This window comes from Xenia sp. Carnegie-2017, unplaced genomic scaffold, assembly GCF_021976095.1.
Source record: "Xenia sp. Carnegie-2017 unplaced genomic scaffold, XeniaSp_v1 HiC_scaffold_22, whole genome shotgun sequence".
In the NCBI taxonomy this organism is placed as follows: Eukaryota; Metazoa; Cnidaria; class Anthozoa; order Malacalcyonacea; family Xeniidae; genus Xenia; species Xenia sp. Carnegie-2017.
The window spans coordinates 15,166,648-15,183,387 of NW_025813485.1; the positions used below are offsets into that span (position 1 = coordinate 15,166,648).

A 16,740-nucleotide genomic window follows, 5' to 3' on the forward strand; every position below is an offset into this window, starting at 1 on the left:
ATTGCTGTTTAAAAGGACTTCGAAGATTTAGAAAATTTCTTATGTTTGAACTACGAGTGAACTGATTAGTGATTAGCACATATTTAGAAGAATCTCTGATGTAGTTAAAGACAGCAAACTATTTTGTGAATGATGTATTTTAAATACCTATTTAGTTTTCTGAAATCTTACATAAACAAAAGACTTGCATTACAGTTCATGCAAAAATAATTTATGCTAAGGTTAGCTATTACTCTTTAAAATATATTAATTTGGTACAAAAATGATAAAATCATGCATATGATCAGCAGGATTCTTTGGTGGGAATGCATTTTGGAATCCTGGAAACTTTAATAACGGTACCATCATCTTTATGGTAATACATGGTGTTACTACCGATAGGAAAGGGAGTTAACGAACGCTCAGCGTCTGGCCAATTGTGGAAATGATTAGAATACCATTCAACTAAAAAAGCATTTAAAAATTTTAGTTCACTAAAATTTTGCTGAGGTCAAATCAAACTTAACATTTATGACAACTCTCGAGCATGTGCAACCTTCGACCTTCGATCACGGGCTGCACTGATCTGCTCTCGAGTTCTCCCAAAGGTCTCCTTAGTTTGCATAAGCCTTTCCAAACATAGTAAACATCTTTTATTTCTTAAGAATGTACTTGTTTTTTCTATTCCATCATGCCAACGAACTACTGGTTTCCATCCAAGTGCTTCCACTTTAGAAGAATCCATGGGATAATGACGGTCGTTAAAAGGTCTACACAATAGAAAATTCAGAACGCGTGAAAACTACATATTGTTACTAATTTATTACCAATTTAATTTATTTTTTCCACAGAAAACTTTAATGATGTTTCTAGATTTGTTAACGTGTTAATTACGGTTTCATTGAAAATAATCCTTGAACAAACGACAATTTCATAAGATATAAAATAAAACAATCCGAAAAAGGACATCTTGTAAACTTAAATTAAAGTTATTAAAACAAGATAACTAAAAGTGTAATATTTCGGTTTTATTTCAAAACCATCATCACAAGATGTCCTTTTTCGGACTATGTTTTATGACAGATAACATAACGTCTATTTGTCTACCTATCGTCAACATATTCAATGTGTTGATTAATTTCTTCGTCAGTGATGACTTTTTTGATCTACACAAATTATACATTAATAACATATGTAGAACGTTAGACAGAAAATAAACATTTGGGCAATTCCATGTTTACACGCGCTTGATATTAATTTTCAAAATTGATTATTAGAGGAAACAAAGTATGTACAATCCTTCAAAATTCAAATATTGAATACTAAATAAAAATCGCTCTGTTCTTGAAATGTTAACATTGGTGGTTGACAAAGATGCTACGTAATGTCTGTTACTACAAGTAATTGGACATAGCCGTTTATACCCTTCTAACGAGGTCCTTTGCTAAATCTAAGACAGAGATTTCAAAGTTGGACCCAATGTTATAGGTTTCGCCTGAAAAAATCAAAAAGTGTGATAATTGAAACAATGCATTTCTATGAAATTAACTAGGAAAAACATCTATTGCATCTGACCTGCAAAACCATTATGTAAAATAGAAATAAACGCTTCAGCAGCATCAGTTACGTAAAGAAAACTTCTACAAAATTGACAGCATTATACATACACCTGACGTCATCAGTCACGGAAAAAATGTTTTTCTTAGAAACTGTGCGCATGCAGCTTTCATTTAAGAAACAAAACTGTATTCTAAAAATAGATATATTGTAATGCTAGACGTCTAGCATACCTTGATTGCTCTCCTTTACCATGAACACAGCTATAATATGAAAAAGAAATTTAAATTTCAGTTTAATATTGACGCTGAGTACGGAAAATACAAAAATATACTTATAAACTTCAAATTGCCACATTACATGACCATAGTGGAGCTGACAAAACGGAGCAGTTTCCCCTCAAATGTTTCCCATTTAAAGGCTGTTTTATATTCAGCATGAAAATGTCAATTACATCAAAAAGTGCATAAAAGATATCAGTGACATTCTGTGGGTGGGTGTTTTGCCCCCCAAGCACAACTAAACTTGATACAATATGAAAAAATCACCATTTTCGATTTCTTTGCAACAAGGAAATAAATTTTGGGACAACCTAAATATAAAATATGCAAATGCATTGACATTCTTTGCAAAATCAAAACTTGAAAAATCAGCTGGAAAATTAGTGAATAATAACAAACAAACCTTTTCAGGATGTGCATGTGGGCCATAAACATTATTACTCCGAGTAACAATGACAGGAAACTATGTAAATCAAATGCTTCAACATTTATCTACATCATGCACAATCCACTCTCAAATTGTCTGTATTTTCTATATTTTTTCTAATTCTATAATGTCTATATGTAAGACTTCAATCTCAAGAAAGCATCCTTGTTATTGAGTAACCAATGTTTCCTTATTTGAAAAGATGCATGTATGTTTTGGCAGGTGAAGTTTGCTGATTACTCTGTACATATATGAAAATAAAATGTATAAAAACTAAGGACCTGCAAAGAACATACTTCATCAACTTGGAAAAGTGCATCTATAACTTCATGTAAGTAAAAGTGATAGTATTAGGTTGCTGCATTGAACTAAAATACAAGGAACGCTACCTCAAGCCAATAATTGAAGCCAAATTTTACACCAAGAAACGCAAGATTACATCCAGACACACATGTGTAGTGTTTCGATATTTTGAAAATTGATTGACTACACACGCGTGTCTGGGTGTAAAATTTGGCTTCAAGAATTTATTAGACTTTTCTATTACAGGTAGCATTCCAGATATATTTTAGTTCAATGGGTTGCTGTTACTTAAATCAAACAAACATCAGCAAATCAGCAAAACTTATCTAGATTTTGTCTATTAGCTTTTACGTTTATATAATTCTAAAACATCTCTTTGTGTTAAAAGTTGAGTCATTTGGTTTTTCACAATGTATAGAGAGCATTTCAAACCTTAAAACTTTCCCAGTATGACATAACTATACACTCAGCAGCTGCTTTGGATGCTGAGTAAGGATTACACGGACGAAATGGTGAAGATTCATCCAGTATCTAATACGTAAAACATTGATGAAACATTTCAAATAAGCAAATAATATACACAAAACAATAATTAAAAAATCAGAGGACTTACAGCATCAGATTTTCCACCATAAACTTCATCAGTACTAACATGAATAAAGCACTGAACATTTGCCTCAAATGCTGCATTTATTAACACATGAGTACCATAAACATTTGTTTTAGTGAACTCAAGGGAACTCCAAAATGACTTATCTACATGAGAATTTCAACTTCATTAATCAAAAAATAAAATAAAAATGGAACTTTGGCAATCAATTTACAGCAAACTTTTTGATCATTTCCAGTTTCAGCAAAATTATATCAGAAATCAGAAATACGTGGCAATGAATTAATTGCTTATTTAAACAATCATGTTATTATTTATTATGGCTGTTTTCCAAATTCTTTGCTGGGCAATAATATTCATTCAAAAGATTATGAATAGCACTTGGTTAATTGATCGCAAATTGCTAATGTATTTTACCTATCATTAATGCCAGTATTAAAACACCATAATGCCAATATACATTACCTACATGAGATTGTGCAGCAAAGTGCATTACTACATCAATTTTTTCAGATTGAAATAAATACTTCATGTATGTTGCTTCACAAATATCTCCCTGCAAAAACATAAGCAATTCTTACTTTCACAAGTAGGCAGGAATAGTAGAAAAATTGCCAGGCAATAGTACCTCAATAAATTTGTAATTAGATTTTCCTTCAATTCTTCTTAGGTTTTCCAATGAAGCACAATGATCAAGCTGAATAAATCAAATTTGTGGGAACTTGAGAGCAATAAAAAAGAAACCACTATTTATTTTTTAAAAATGAGCAAGTTAGGATTTTCCATTTACCTTATCTAAGTTCAATATAAAATAATCGGGATATCTTTCAACCAACATTATGACTACATGAGATGCACTAAGGATAAATGGAATTCTTAAAATGAGTAAATTCGTCTTATTTTTCCCCATTATAAATCGTAGGAAATTTCACATAAATATCTCAAATTCAAACAGTTATATTTGAGGTAATAGAAGTATTTCAACTTGAAATCTGGAACGATATAACGCCCGGCTTATCGTATTTTACTCTGAGAGTTAACCAGGAAAGATTAATATTTCCCATGAAAGAATCAATAAAGAGTAAAACAAAAAAATCAGAAGTTTGTCTTACATAAAACCTGCTCCTCCTGTCACAAGAATTCTTTTTGTATATTTGATTGTGCAATTACAATGACATGATTCCATTGTCATAACGTTGATATGTTCTGTGTATCAAGGTAATTTAGAACAAAAAGCAGTAACCTTTCGTACATAACTAACATCGAAAATGGCAATATAGAGAGAAAACAATAAAGGCATGCAATATTTCATTGTTCATGTTCTTTTATCGCTTTTATAGGACTGTATTCACTGACGGTCCATTCAATGGGTCATTATATCAATTATATGGAGTTGTTGACTTAGACTGATTTACATACTTCAACATCATTACTGTCAACGTGTCCACTTCTGCCTGAGGATTAATTCTGAATAATGTCTCGCTTTTTCGGAATTTGCTTATAATATATTTCTTTAAATTGTCGGCTGGTCATGGTTTTTGTGTCCACTTGATCAACATCAAAATAGCTTTTCATAATTTCGTAGCAGCACGATTGAAGTAAGACGTTTATCGTAAACGACAACTTTTTTGAAATGGATTGAAAAATTAAAAAAAGTTGTCGTTTACATTAAATGCCTTATTAAAACACTTTTCCCATAATATGGTGTATAAGCTACATCCCCTTCCTTCTGGCTGAATAATTCGTGACACTTTGCACAAGTTGAACGATGTAAACAAGCTATTTTTAGAGTCATAGGCGGAAGCAAAATAATTGAGGTAGTTAATATCGCGGTTAATGGTGAAGTCTTTTGTTAGCTTACAACACAGTATATATACCGTGTTCATTTGATTAATGTTTATTATGAGTGAAAATAACATGAAAAGTCATGGACCGTAGGAAACTAAAGGAAGGATTCTTGGTTAAAAAGGTGAACTATCACCAGCACAATCACTGTTGCGTTTGTTAATAAATGCTTATAGAAATACTTTGCAATGGATTGAACTTTATTGTCCTCAATAAAATTGTTGCGATTCAATTTTTGTGGAAATAATGTAGTTTTGAAAAACTAAATATTTTATGTGTAGTTAACAATCCTAACAATACCATGAAGTCCAAATTTTTATGTACACGTCTTTACAACAAAACATTAAATTGTAACATTTCCGCCTTGATGGCTATGTATTATCAAGATTTATAAGATGATGTTTGACCAGACAAAGATAAGGTCTACAGAATGTTCTTCATGCTTTTTTTGGTTTTTTCTTCCATAGGGATATGTAAGACGCAACTGGAAAGTAAGATGGTTCATTTTATTTGAAGATGCTTTGTGTTATTACAAAAAGAAAGAGGTTAGATGAATGTAAATTAGGAAATGATAATAACATTAAATTTATGTATATAAAATAATAACATTCTCCTATTTTTTTCAGGATAAGTTATCAGCTGGTGAGGTTCAACTTCGTGGCTCATCTTTAGTATCCCCGTGTCCAGATTACACCAAGAAACTGGTTTGTTTACAGTTCATGGATAGCATATTTTCTTGTCACACTACATATGTAGTTTGATAATATATATTTTATTTTCAATTAAGTTTGTATTTCAACTGATCAGTAGTAATGGCCGTGAGTATTTATTGCAAGCTGAAAATGATGGAGAATTAAAGCAATGGTCTGCTAGTATTGCTTCTGCTATACGTGACATTGAATCAAAAGAAAGGGTACATACAATTCATACAACTATATCACTGCTTATTTTAAATATTGTCTTGCCTTTAAAATATACTTGTTAAACAGTATATTTTAATTTGCTTGTATTTATCTTTGTTGTATGATATACACTTCAATGATGGTTTGAACCTTAGCAGTCATCTTCAGTATTCAACTTTATTTTTGACTCTGAAGGTGACTACTGCTAAGGTTGTCGAAATGTCAGTCAACAACAACAAAAACAGTCCTTCTCAGGACTATACCAACCTGGACAATCTACATCTACAAACATGTAACACTTCTCTTATACTGAGATACGTAGTACGTTTAAAATGGCTTTCTTTTAATTTTCAAATCAATCACAATTTTGATTAAGTTTATACATTACCATGTTTGTAAATGAAAAATGATCTAACCCAACAACCATAAAGCTCAAAGATTTGATTATTTTTTGAATGAACAATGTAACTTTGCTAGCCTACAGTAAGGCCAATGTTATAATGGTATGTATGCGACTTTGAAGTATTTTTAACAAGTTTTTTTTTCTGTATTCCAGAAAGAGGAAAAAACTCAAAGCATTGAAAGGATTGACACAATCGAACCCAAAGTTTCTGTAAATTTACCTAGTTTAGCGTAAGTCAGTTAAGAGAAACTTGTTGTGTGTTTGCAAATCTGTTTTTAAGTTCAGTTTTATCACATGAATATTTAAGAGAACTTGTTGATGCCATGCAAGACAAAGATGCAGGAATCTCTTTGTATACTCACAAAGTCCAAGACAACAAAGTTTACAGACATTGCTTTACAGGTACACTTGGAATTAAATGAATTTAAGCTAAGCGACTTTATTTTATTTACATTCAATTGATAAGATTTTTGGTGCGACTTTTTATTTTGTGAAGTATAACACCATTGATGTAAAAACTTAACATCTTCTCAAGTCTCTGAGCTGTTTTTTAACTGGATTTGTTGACTCTAGTGTGCATTCAAAGGGTAGTAATATGTGCTCATTTTGAGCAATACAAAGTGTTCAAAAATGTGTTGGTTTTCAAATATTTATAACTATAAAACATAAATCCATAATTTCAGGTTCACAAGTTGTAGACTGGTTACTTTCTTGGAGTTTTGTTGCCTGTCGGTCAGAAGGAACTCGAGTTGGTGACAGTCTGTTGGAACATGGCCACCTTCAACCTGTTGGGTTGAAAAGTCGAAACTCCTTGACCAGAGGCATTTTGGCTGAGACTGCTGAGATTAATGTGTTTTGCGATGCTGACAATGCGCTCTACAGATTTGTAAGTTGTGGATTTTTTTATGGGAGTAAAGCTTGTGTGCTTGATTTGAAAAGATGAACACTGCTTCTTGAGAAACATTACATTTTGTTTTGCATAAAATGGAATTTCATAAATTCAAAATGGATTGCTAACTTTAGATGTGCAAAATTATTTGACACTTGATATGTAACTGAACTCTTTGAACTGTTGATATGTAACTGAGCATAAAGCATTTATTGCTGCTGTTTAAACGTTAATTATATTTTAGTCGGCATTATGTCTGACAAATGCTGAAGCTTTTGAAGCTGATTCAGATGATTCAACTGATAGTGATGACTCAGATAAAGAACAAGAGGTAATTTATTATATGTATTCATGCTGTTGACATGTTTGACCGGCATTTTAGGGTTAGATTTATAGTTAACGTAAACACTTATAGTTTTGTATAAGTGCTTACTGAACTATAGTTTCTAGTGTAGTTATTTGTATGATGTGTAATATGATTAGAGAGAAATATTTCTAGGACTAGTATGATATGTATAGTACATAGTATGTAATGTGAACAGTGGTATGATTTTAGATGAAGATATGATCTTCGCACTTTGCTGGACAATTTAAGCAATTGTCTCATGAACCTGAAAAATTCAGGTGATTCAACGGGATTTGAACCCATGACCGCACTGCATATAACAATCTTTCATAGTGGTATGATTTGTTGTGCAGATAGTAATGCCATGTTGAGTAGTGTGGACACTAATATGACCAGGAGTATGGTCTGTTGTATGGTGCATCATAAGTACAGTTTGTGGACACTAATATGACCAGGAGTATGGTCTGTTGTATGGTGCTTCATAAGTACAGTTTGTGGACACTAATATGACCAGGAGTATGGTCTGTTGTATGGTGCTTCATAAGTACAGTGTGTGGACACTAATATGACCAGGAGTATGGTCTGTTGTATGGTGCTTCATAAGTACAGTTTGTGGACACTAATATGACCAGGAGTATGGTCTATTTACATAGCCATAGTATAATGTCGGGCTGGCTGAGCCACTGGTTAGTAGTATGGTCTACAGTGTGGTCATGGGTGTAAGATATATTCATGACATACAGAGTTAAGTTCCTTTGAAATCCATTGTTTTCAAAGTATTATGACATGAATATATGAATTTGAGCCCCCCACCAAAATATCAATCTTCCTACGTCCTTGAGTGTGGTATTATAGTGTGGTTAGTTTAAAAGGTTAGTAGTATGGTAAGTTTATGGCTATTTGTGTATGGTCTGCAGTAAGTATGGTTTGCCCCAGTATTATCAACTTCCTACGTTTGAGTGTGGTTATAGTGTGGTTAGTTTGGTAATTATGGTGTATGGTCTGCAGTAAGTATGGTTTGCAGTGTAGTATTATACGTAGTGTGGTTTGTTGAGTAAGGTTAGTAGTATGGTCAGTTGTTTGGTTATTTGTGTATGGTCAGCAGTAAGTATGGTCAGCGGTGTAGTATTATACGTAGTGTGGTTAGTTGAAAGGTTAGTAGTATGGTCAGTTCTTTGGTTATTTGTGTATGGTCTGCGGTGTAGTATTATACGTAGTGTGGTTAGTTGAGTAAGGTTAGTAGTATGGTTCGTTGTTTGGTTATTTGTGTATGGTCTGCAGTAAGTATGGTCTGCGCTGTAGTATTATACGTAGTGTGGTTTATTGAGTAAGGTTAGTAGTATGGTCAGTTGTTTGGTTATTTGTGTATGGTCTGCAGTAAGTATGGTCTGCGGTGTAGTATTATACGTAGTGTGGTTTGTTGAGTGAGGTTATTGCCTTCTTGTGGTGGAGGTCAGTTTATGAAATATGACTTCCGTTGAAAAGCGTTATGTAAAAATTTAAATCTTCTTTTATTTCTTTTTAGAGCAAAATAATTGACGGTATTGTTGTAAAGCAAGGGTTTTTAGTGAAAAAGGTTAAATAACGTAATAATATATAGTTAACTTTAAAGGTTCAATGGAGATTTAGAACTTTCTTCATTTTAGGGACATGTCCGTCACAACTGGAAAACAAGAAAATTTTTCCTGTGCAAGCAGCCATCTCAACTTTATTACTGTAAACCTTCTAAGGTATTTACAACACCTAACAAATTAGATGAACAAACCCATTCTTTAATCTTTCTTTTCTTGTTGTTGTAAAGATAAGACTGTCGGATTGTTTTAGCTACTTCAGTTATGCAAATATTTTCATCTTTGCTTTGCTTGTTGGGATAAAGCCAGCCCGATTTTTTTGTTTTTTACTCCTCTTGTGCCAATATTATTTATTTGAAAAACATTTGATAATTTTTATTTTAGCCCAACAGTCCCATAAGGTGCATTAAATTAAATGGTGCAACTATTGAAAAAAATTCTGGAGATTCGATGAACGGTGTGTAATATTCGTCAAAGTCGTTTGTTAGTACCTAGGGAGTAGGAAGCATGTTGCAAGTTGCAATGGATTCTTGAGCGATGCACCAAACAGTTGTGGAATGCATTCATTTTTCTTTAGGCGAGAAAAAAGGAAAACAATTCTATGGTTATCGATTCAAGATTCTAGCTTCAAATAAATCGCAATATATCTTACAAGCGGGAAGTAAGGACGAGTTAGAGGAATGGATTTCAAAATTAAAGTTTGTATGTTCATAATAATGTAGAACATTTTTATTGATATATGACTAAGGGTTACCTTAACTGTCCCACAATATTGTCTATGACATGCATTAATTGCCGTTATGCAGGCCGTCTTATATAATGTGTAAAAGCACTGCAAAGTTGAATAAATATGAAGAACGTATGTAAGTATCTTAAGTATGTTGTGGACGAATTGTTAGAAACGTATGATTTGTAAATTTGTATATTTGCTAATATGAATGTATATCAAACGGAATTTTTATGACAATAATATATGCACTTTTAGCAAAGACTGCTAAATCCCTCTCACGTTCTTCTACTTTGTTGCTTCCTCATTACTTTGATCTTATTTTTTTGGTCACAGTTTCATGGTAGGTTTCATCTCTATCCAGAGGTAGCGTCATGAATCTGTTATTTGTTGACCATTAGACCATACAGTGACGTAATGCGGAGTACCAACGACATTGTTTTACTTAATATATGGGTGGTTGCTTATAAGGAGGTGGTGGTTGTTTAGATCTTTCATCAAGGTAGCTTGGTGGTATTTCTTTATAGGAAAGACTATATATTATTGGTGATGGTCCATCCATGTTATCATCCTCATTTAAGTCTTCCATCACTAAGGAATTTCTGCCTGCTATACGATTGAATGATGGCGAGTCATCTGGTAGCTGAATTGGTTTGCCTGATAATGTTGACATTTCTTGTTCGCCATCAAGAATAATAGGTTTACGTCTTCTAAATGTTTTTTCATCTTCTTTTAATAATTTCATTCCGGAACGTCGTCTTAAGAATACAATTACTAAAAATATTGTTATTAAGATGATAGTTACCGCAATAGCTGGAAAAACAAATGTCATCCATTGTGAATTATTCTGTGCATAAACGTCCGCGATTATTGGCTTTTTCGTTGAATGAAGTGTACAAAGATTTGTTAGGTTTACAAAAGCATTTTCTATTGTGAATTTTGGTTTTAGATTTTCTTTAAAATCTGGTTGAACCTCGCCATCTTGCATGATAATTTTCCTAGTCACATTCAAAATAGAAGCTTCGTCACAGTTCACCAAGCTAATATTACTCCAACCAAAAATCACTGATCCTTTAACTACGTATTGAACTTGAATCATTGATTCGTCATGATCACCATAGTAACCAGCTATACTCTGCACCAAGGCCAACTTATTGTGTATATCTTTGTTAAAGTTTTCAAAGGATACGTCAGTCAGTTGCAAGGAAAAAATTGCCGGCACAGGATTTGTTGCTTCGTGTAGTCTTACAGTAAATGCATCGTTGACAGTATTGCCGTCTTTATCTGTTGCTGTTAAAAAAAACTCCTTTGCTATTGTCCGAAGTTCGCCATATAAAACCAGTCCATAAAATTGTTGACTAGTTGAATTGAATTGTAACCACGAGTCACTAGACAGTCTATCTGAAGTTATTGATAAACATCCAAGTTTCAAATGACGGGTATTGCCATCTTCTTCATCATGAAATGTGTCTAACGGTACTTGAATATGAAATATTCTACCCACAGTTACCTGAAGCAAGTCAAAATTATTGTATATGACTGGAAATCCTTTTCTTGATGATGTATTTGTGTTAATAATGGCTGTTGTGCTTAAATAACTGTTGGTTGAGAATCGGTCGATTTCTGTTGACGACATCATAACTAGATAAAAAAAACGAAGTTTGTGGTACTTTGATTAAACTTTTATAAGTTTTTGTGGATATTTTATTGGTTTATATCTGTTGTTTTCATAAATTATAGAGTTGAGCAATAATATTTAATATACGTAAGAAAATTCAAAAGTCAAGATATGGAACTAAGTTTTATTGAAAGAAATCTTCGAAATTAGTTTCCTCCGTAAAAACATCGTTCTGTTTGAGAAAATTGCTACAACTTTGGGGATGACTCCAAATTCAACATTTATGTTTCCAGAGAAACGTTTTCGTAACCTTTTGTGGTATAGGAAAGGCATAATTTATTACCTTTTTCTGTTTCTTTTTCAATGGACAATGATCTTAGTGAAGGAGTCTTCGTATTTGATGCAGTCGCAACACTTGTTGCTTTCACCATTACTGTGACATCAGAAGGTAAAAGCTGATAGGAAGCTGTTGACGAGGAAACAAGAGATAAACTTTGTGCTCTGCGTGAACTGAGCAAAGAAGAAAATAATGAAGATGAAATTGGATGAGATGTTTGGCTTGATAATTGCTTTGAATTCAAAAAACTCTTTGCATAGAAGGAGGTGCCCTGTGAATTGCCTTGTGAGAAAGGTAGCGTGGTTGTGAATGATCGTTGAGCAGCAAAATATAATGAAGAAAATAGTGTGGAGCTGCGTTTTTTATTTGAGTAAGTTGGATTAAAACATGTTCTGCAATATAAGTCGGTAATGGAAAAAAAAAGTTAGATGACGAAAAGTTTGATTTTATGGAAACAGCATCAAATGATGATGATTGAAGGTATGACGTTAGCGGTAAAGTGTGTACACTAGGGAACAATATTGAGGTTACAGACAATGACACTGATGATGATGATGATGGATGATGATGATGATGATGGTTATGACGATGTATGTACACTGAGAACAATATTGAGTTGTGACAGCGACGAATGACACCAATATTGAGATGAGATAATGATGAAAATGATGATATGATTGATGATGGTTGAAGGTATGGAGACAGCGGTGATGTATGTACACTGGGGAACAATATTGATGTTTGAGACAATGACACCGATGATGATGACGATGATAATTGAAGATATAACGATAGATCTAAAGGAGATGAAGTACGCACACGAGAGAATGACGGCGAGGTGTGACACAATGACGGTGTAAGGATGCAGGATGATGATTCATGATATGAAAAAATATCAGTATTAGATGACTTCGAATTAAATACATAAGATGATTTATTGAAGAAAATTGACGAAGGAGGAATGAAAGTTGAATATGATGACAGTGAATTTTGACGTGAAGAAGTTTCAGCTGAAATTGTACGTTTTGTTGAAAACATGTCAAGTGAGGGGGAAATAATGGACGTTACTGATGAATATAAAATAAACGAAATGATTTTGATGAAATTGTGAGATGGTATAGTTTACTGTGTGATAAATTTGTTGATAGAAGAGAAGAATAGTTATGTATAGATGACGAATCTGATGAAAATAAATCGTTGGTTGACAAAAGTGAATAAAATTGTCTAGAAATTGACAGAGAAACTCGAGGGAAATTGATAGATATATCGTTTGATGATGAAATATCTTTGGAATTATGAGAATATATAAATGGGGAAAAATACATGGCAGTGGTAACCGTTTGAGATGAAACAACAGCGAAGTGTACTTGAGCTTCAGAAGACATTTCTACGTGAGAAGGTAAGGAAAACAGTTTGCCTGTGGAAATGCTTTTGGTGATAGAATTTGGAAAGGATGAAGTAGATCCAACTAAAAAGAAAACAAATGTCGTTATTATGTTTTGAAAATGGTTTTAGTGTAAATAGAGATCACAGACGAAGTAGATTTGAATGATTTGTGTATGTATAAGATGTTCAGAGATAAAACATACCTGTGTATGATGACATCAAGAAAGATTTTGATGTGAAGTCATCGTGAGACAATGTGCTATAATTTGCCGATTGATACGTTTTGGTAAATTCAAGATCTGGTGAAATTCGATTTGCTGAACGTGTACTGACATCAGTTACAAGATTTGTGTTAATTTGATTTGATTTTGTTTTATTTGATGTCAGCATGAGCGATTCCGACCACAGAAGAGAACTGTCCTTACTTGCACGACTGTATGATATGGAAAACGGAGCTGTAAAATATGCAATGTTGGAGAACTTGTTTTCGATGGAAATATTTCCATAGTTTTTGTTTTTGGATTTTCATACTTTGAGAGAGTTTCAATATTTCTGCTTCCGGTGATATTAAATGGAGATGCGATCGTTATGAATAAACTTTGCGTTGTTTGCACTGAAGATTCTGCTCGTTGAAGAAAAGTCGATGCTTTCACACTGATAACTGGAACTTGAGCAGAAGCTGATTCACCATGAGTTTCTATTAACGTAATGCTAGTTGTGTTTAAAGAGGATGTAGGAGGGTGGAAAGTACTTTTTCTTGCTTCAAATTGGCTTGAAGTGCTTTTTGTCGTAGGCAAAATTACCAAAGTAGATGACATAAATATAGCTTCTGATTTATCCGAAGTCTGATTAGCTTGAATTACTGTGATTGGTTTTGAAGTTGCTTTTACCAGTTTGCCTGAAGTACTTAAATGGCTTTTTGCAGGAACTGTGGATGATGTCATAAGTGAGTCTACTGGAGATTTATCTTTCGTTGACGACGATAGTGTATGTAATCTTTTCACTGCTGTTGGAGACATTTTCTGATTTGACAAAATTTCAGAAGATACATCAAATGGTGACAATTGCTGAGATACATAATTAACAGAGCTTTTCAATTTTGACAAAGTTATCTTTTCGATTGGTGAGGTTTGCGACAGATGCTGAGAAGATTGTAATGACATACTTTTTGTTTTATCTGGTCTCAGTGTTGTTTTCAACAATAACGTAGTTTGTGAAGCTATTGTCCTAAATGACTTTCTAAATGACTCAGTTTTGGACTCACTTAAAGTCAATGCTTTAAATTGTGAAAATGAAGCAATTTGACTCGATTCCTTCAAAGAAACTAATGTCAATAGAGGCGAAGTTGCTGAAGACGAACTCGCGCCTATCGAAAGAATTGGCATTGTTCTCTCATATCTGTGTTGTGTTGCTTCACTTGAAGATGACAAGGTAACATTCCTGAGATCAAAACGAGATAGATTTCTTGAAAAACTTTTGATACTAGAAACACTTGAAGGTAAAATCTTTGTTGCCAAAAAACTTGTACGTGAACGTTCCCTCGTTTGCTTTACAATATCGCTGGCAGACGTTGATAAAACTGTCAAAACTTCCATTGGTGACTTAATTGACTTAGAAGAAGAGAAAAATGATTGAGAGGGACTGACTGTTGAATAATCTATTGAATGTGAATCCATCTTGAACGACATTGATCCAATTATAGATAAATTCTTACTTGTCTTACTTGAGGGCATACTAAATGCTGGACTATCCGTTACTGATCTTCTAATTGAAATGTGTGTATGTGAAGAAAATATTGGATAAATTGAGGAAAATGATGGAAAAGGACGAGACCAAGTCATAGATAGTGTTCTGTTTATTATTCTCGATAATGATCGTCTTATTGTCGTTGTTAAAACATGTGACTTTGTTTCTGGCATTGACGAATATGCTGGTGTAGGAGTTCCTATAACATTCCTTCGACGTCTTAGTAACATTTTTTGAAACCCAGCAAGAACATGCCAACCGACAGCGGCATATCTTACATTGTTTATAATAACTGGTTTATCTGCAAGTGCTTGCAAGGTTTGAAAAAGAGAATCCCTTTGTGATATCACACCGCACTTAACATGCCACGTAATCGTCGCCATTACACCAGAAGCAGGTCTGTGGGCCCCGGGTCCCGAAGCAATAACCTGAGATGTTCGCAGTAATGATGACAGATCATGAGAACCGGAAAACAGAAATATATCATATTTTGAAAGACTGTAACTTTCAAGAAGCTTTCCAAGAATATCAATGTTAACTCTTTCTTTTACATCTTGAAGAATACCTGTCACAACCAATGAGGCAAAAATCATTGGCCCGCCATATTGACACAAACGGTCGACTCGTTGTTCACTCGATTTCGATAATTTTTCATTGAGAACTTCAGCAATTGGAAGGTGGGATGCAAAAAGAGAGAAGTGTTTTAATTTCCACACTCGAATTTTCACACTAAATAATCCACAAAAATTGCTCAAAGGCTCATCTTGTTGTCGACGAAGAACAATAATCAAAATTGTTTGAGTTTGTTTCTCATTCAGTGGGATGCCTTTGAGTGTTCCTGTTTTCTTATGAAGTGAAAGCCATTTTGGAATAGATCGATCATTTCCACTTGTAACCTGAAGAGAACGTTATAATCTTTAGAAGCATGTTGCATAAACAAAATAAAAACATGGTAGTGGTCCCACTAACGGTGCATAAACCTTTTGCATCAATAAATGACGTACGTACATACCATGTAATCAGAAACGTTGCAGAGAGTTGTTTCAACTGCTATTCTATGTTCACAGTATCTTGAAACAAAACAGTCCATTTCTTCGTCTTTTTTTCCACTCAATTGAAGCAATCCATCTGTTGTAATAGATGAATGTTGGTGACTGTGTTTCGATGTCGTAACAGATACCAATTGCGAATTGATAGCTGTAGAAATAACACCGACAATAGCAAGTAAAAAATGAAACATAGTTGGTCACTTTGCGTCAATATTGATCAAATATTCTTCATTTAATTTAAAACAACGAGTCACATAATGCTGGCTTCTTCAATCATTACATCTGAAATGAGGTAAAGAAAAAATATTCCCTAAGTATAGTTATTACATCGTTGAGTATGGATAAGAGAGAAGATAAATATTCTGTGATATATATTTCTTAACAATGAATTTAGACATGCTAATATACTAACTGTCGAAACCTTGTTACTGCTTTACGATTCCTTCTTACAATTCTTCACTTCGTAAGACATTGTAACACTTTAAAAGTTGGCTACTTTTACGTTTAATAAATTTATACGTCAATTTGTTGTTCACAGACTGTCTTACATTGCTCGACTTCAGTAATTATACAGTGTAAACCAAAACTGTTGGTGAAAATCACCATGACGACACGGCGCTGATAATGACGAATAAATAATTGTAGACAGCTTACTAGGTACTTACATTAAGATATTAATGTTGGTTCTTGCTCACTAGTATTGTATTTTAAACTATTTTGACTGTTTGTTAGAATTAGATTTGTTCCTGTTAAACCATTTGTTC

The 16,740-nt window shown here is 33.4% G+C and overlaps 3 protein-coding genes across 3 annotated transcripts; 1 reads left to right on the forward strand and 2 right to left on the reverse strand.

Moving 5' to 3' along the window:
- Positions 1-119: 119 nt before the first annotated feature.
- On the reverse strand, positions 120-4,571 carry LOC124446282 (dTDP-D-glucose 4,6-dehydratase-like). The gene is made up of 14 exons (XM_046997119.1): positions 4,270-4,571; positions 3,948-4,014; positions 3,786-3,854; positions 3,623-3,713; positions 3,161-3,303; positions 2,980-3,078; positions 2,221-2,280; positions 2,085-2,128; positions 1,770-1,799; positions 1,555-1,619; positions 1,404-1,474; positions 1,087-1,145; positions 652-749; positions 120-444 (listed from the first exon to the last, which is right to left on the reverse strand). Exons 1-14 carry the CDS (start codon positions 4,347-4,349, stop codon positions 284-286), a joined length of 1,137 nt encoding a protein of 378 aa, XP_046853075.1. The 5' UTR covers positions 4,350-4,571; the 3' UTR covers positions 120-283.
- Positions 4,572-4,950: 379 nt separating this feature from the next.
- On the forward strand, positions 4,951-10,121 carry LOC124446125 (pleckstrin-like). The gene is made up of 12 exons (XM_046996940.1): positions 4,951-5,126; positions 5,470-5,547; positions 5,629-5,706; positions 5,790-5,915; positions 6,461-6,537; positions 6,615-6,709; positions 6,991-7,193; positions 7,441-7,527; positions 9,068-9,118; positions 9,189-9,272; positions 9,498-9,570; positions 9,691-10,121. Exons 1-12 carry the CDS (start codon positions 5,085-5,087, stop codon positions 9,825-9,827), a joined length of 1,131 nt encoding a protein of 376 aa, XP_046852896.1. The 5' UTR covers positions 4,951-5,084; the 3' UTR covers positions 9,828-10,121.
- LOC124445195 lies at positions 10,020-16,549 on the reverse strand. Its single transcript, XM_046995903.1, has 7 exons — positions 16,389-16,549; positions 15,940-16,258; positions 13,570-15,823; positions 13,385-13,480; positions 13,163-13,263; positions 11,802-12,219; positions 10,020-11,481 (listed from the first exon to the last, which is right to left on the reverse strand). Exons 2-7 carry the CDS (start codon positions 16,165-16,167, stop codon positions 10,286-10,288), a joined length of 4,293 nt encoding a protein of 1,430 aa, XP_046851859.1. The 5' UTR covers positions 16,168-16,258; positions 16,389-16,549; the 3' UTR covers positions 10,020-10,285.
- Positions 16,550-16,740: the final 191 nt, after the last annotated feature.